This window comes from Branchiostoma belcheri, unplaced genomic scaffold, assembly GCF_001625305.1.
Source record: "Branchiostoma belcheri isolate BF01 breed outbred unplaced genomic scaffold, Haploidv18h27 scaffold283, whole genome shotgun sequence".
Taxonomy (NCBI): domain Eukaryota; kingdom Metazoa; phylum Chordata; class Leptocardii; order Amphioxiformes; family Branchiostomatidae; genus Branchiostoma; species Branchiostoma belcheri.
This window is the reverse complement of record NW_017803891.1, coordinates 81,772-84,727: the sequence shown is the minus strand read 5'-3', so window position 1 is coordinate 84,727 and position 2,956 is coordinate 81,772. Positions and strand designations below refer to the sequence as shown.

The window sequence follows — 2,956 nt, the reverse complement described above, 5'->3', positions numbered from 1 at the left end:
TTGTACACGACTCTCTTCCATAATAAAACAGTACTAGGGCTTGATTCATCCCTTTTGAATATCTTACTTATAATTTTTCGTTTAATGCAGTTAATTGTGCTCTTGGGAGTTTCTACAATGTTTCAACTCGGTGTGTGTGATCTTTGTAAGTCTGGCACCTTCCAAGATGAAGAAGCTCAGCTAGAGTGTAAAACCTGTGAAGAGGGATATTCAACTGTTGGCGATCACGCTACCAACTTCACAGAGTGTAGAGGTAAATAACAACAATTCTGTGTCTGTGGCTCACTGGTTAAGTACACTCTGTGTCGCACATATGCACACCCACAAAAACAGCTTAACATAGATATTTTTATTGATACCAATTATAATTTTATTTATTAAGCTATTTTCTAGCTGTAAGTTCCTCTATAATGCATTATCAATTTTATTAAAAGTTCAAAACTGTTTCTTTTACAATGTATCTATAATCAGTCAGGTGCATTTTTTTATATTTACTTTGAGTTCCAGTGATAGAATGGCTGTTTTTATTTTCAGAAATTTGCAAACCAGGAACATTCTCTACTACCGGTCTTGCTGCCTGTAAAGATTGTCCAGAAGGGTTGTATCAGCCATATTCCCAACGGCAAACATGTCTAACATGTCCACAACACACGACAACATTTTATCCTGGCGCAACATCACAAGACAGCTGTCAAAGTAATTTACATAGCCCTTGTTAAATTTAGTATTTCTTTGAAATTTGGCCAAACTACCTAGTAGCAAAATCAAACCATAAAATACTTAGCATGAATGCACAGTGTTAGTTAGGCTACATTATTTCCACAGGGCAAGTACTTTCCAATGAATATTTAGATTTTGTACTTGCATCGTCTATGCACTTCCTCGTCAAATATTTCTTTCTATGTGAAACATACCGCAAATCAAGATGAGATTGAAACATTGCCGATATGAATATACTTAACGTTTTTGTTTTTCATGTTGTAGTGGTCTATGCTGCTGGTTCCTTTTCGGCGTCTGGTATTGAGCCATGTAAGCCTTGTCCGAAGGGAACATACCAGCCAGATAAAAGGAAGAAGAAATGCATTGAGTGTCCAGGGATACGGTCTACTGCAACCATTGGTGCCATGTCAGCTCTGGAATGTGTTGGTAAGAAATAGATGTATACCAGTAATGCATTTAAATACCATGTACTTTAGTCATTGATTAAAATTATATTGATCAAATACCCTGTGCTAATGTAAAGTAATTCAGCTGGAGTAGTTTAAACCTTATATTTACCCTTATGCATGCGGGTATGAGGTCTATGCATACTAATTGTAAATATGCAAAAAGGACATGCTTCATACATGCAGCTTGCATGATTAAAAAAAACAATGCAGACATCTGATTTTTAAGACAGGAAATAACACTAGATAGAATTTAAGTTGACATTGTAAGTATTTCTTAATCCAGATCATAATTTCGCAGTATCAGTGAATTTGATTTGGATATTAAAATGCCATACCTTTCAGACATAGATGACTGCCAGAGCAATCCATGTGTAAATGGGGCAACTTGTGTTGATGGAAGGGACGCCTACACCTGCAAATGTCCATTAGGCTTCACAGGTGCCTTGTGTGAAATTGACATCAATGAATGTTCCCAAAAACCCATGTGGCTTCAATGCCACTTGCTTAGACAGAGGTGAGTAATTATAGTTTCCTATATTATGGTTTAGTGCATTTAGGTCAATTATATACCGCTTTGAAGGAACGCTAAAACTGGCTGTTATTACAAGAGACTGCAATGCACAGTACAGCACAGCCATGTGTTATATATTATCTTTCTCAACAGAAAACCTCCATCAAATCAACGTTAAAAATTAAGAACTCTGACTTACAACTACATCTCTTACACAGTGAATGCAGTTGACTGCGTATGTCCTCATGGCTACTTTGGTGACACATGCGAATATGAAAAAGATGAATGCAGCTCAAGCCCCTGCCTCAACAATGCAACATGTTTTGATGAGGTATGCAAAGCAGTTCTACTTAACTAGTTGTTATTTACTAAATAGTTTTCTTACGTTGCATGAACAAGTACATATTTGATTTTAAAAAAACTTCCATGGACATAATTATATATTTTATGTGCATAAAACGGTACATTTTGTACTCTGGTATAAGATGGACCTGTCGAATGCTTTACTTTTCAATGACAGTTCTAATTATGGGTACATAGAAAATGCATTCACAAAAATATTTTAAAAGTCATGATGCTCCTCCGTGTAAACCTTTGTTCTACATTTTGTTGAAGGGCCCATTAAGTTTGACCTACATGTGAGTGATATGTTATTTAAACTTCTTACAGGATCTCATTACATTGCAGCTTCTACTTTGCGAATACGGTATCATGCGGTATACCAATTCAAAATCCGTGTCATTTTTTTAGGACGATGGCTTCCGATGCTTCTGTGCTGATGGATATACTGGGAAGTTCTGTGAAACAGAAATAGATGAATGCATGGCTGCTCCTTGTTTGAATGGTGGTACATGTGTGGATCACCTTAGTCGTTACAGCTGTAGGTGCAGACCAGGCTTCATTGGTATCAAATGTGAGCTCAACTTGGATGAATGTGCATCAACACCTTGTCAAAATAAAGGAAGGTTAGTTTGCTATTATACAATATTGAATTAAATTTGCTAACTTACTTAGTGTTCTAGTGTCCAATTACTGGAAGGCATTTTAACAATGTTGATTCCAAAGTGATTGTTAGCTTCTACCATGATTATGATTGGCTACATTTTCATTTTGATTTGTATCATTAACGATCCAATGTTGTTTTACTTCGATTGAAATAATCATCGTAGCTATATCCAAGACATTTTAAAATTGTATGTAACGGTTGGTTTTCTTATCCAACTCAGCTGTGTTGATGGGGATGGCATCTTTGTGTGTGTTTGTCCGAATGGGTTTA

At 36.2% G+C, this 2,956-nt stretch overlaps 1 protein-coding gene across 1 annotated transcript in view; it reads left to right on the top strand.

The window, feature by feature from the left end:
- Positions 1 to 2,671, top strand: part of LOC109472800 (sushi, von Willebrand factor type A, EGF and pentraxin domain-containing protein 1-like) — an 11,072-nt gene extending 8,401 nt beyond the window's left edge. The window contains exons 12-15 of the mRNA XM_019772666.1: positions 985 to 1,146; positions 1,512 to 1,683; positions 1,899 to 2,011; positions 2,431 to 2,671. Of these exons, the coding sequence (XP_019628225.1) occupies positions 985 to 1,146; positions 1,512 to 1,683; positions 1,899 to 1,911 (347 nt within the window). The 3' untranslated portion in view covers positions 1,912 to 2,011; positions 2,431 to 2,671. The remainder of the gene's footprint in view (positions 1 to 984; positions 1,147 to 1,511; positions 1,684 to 1,898; positions 2,012 to 2,430) is intronic.
- Positions 2,672 to 2,956: the final 285 nt, after the last annotated feature.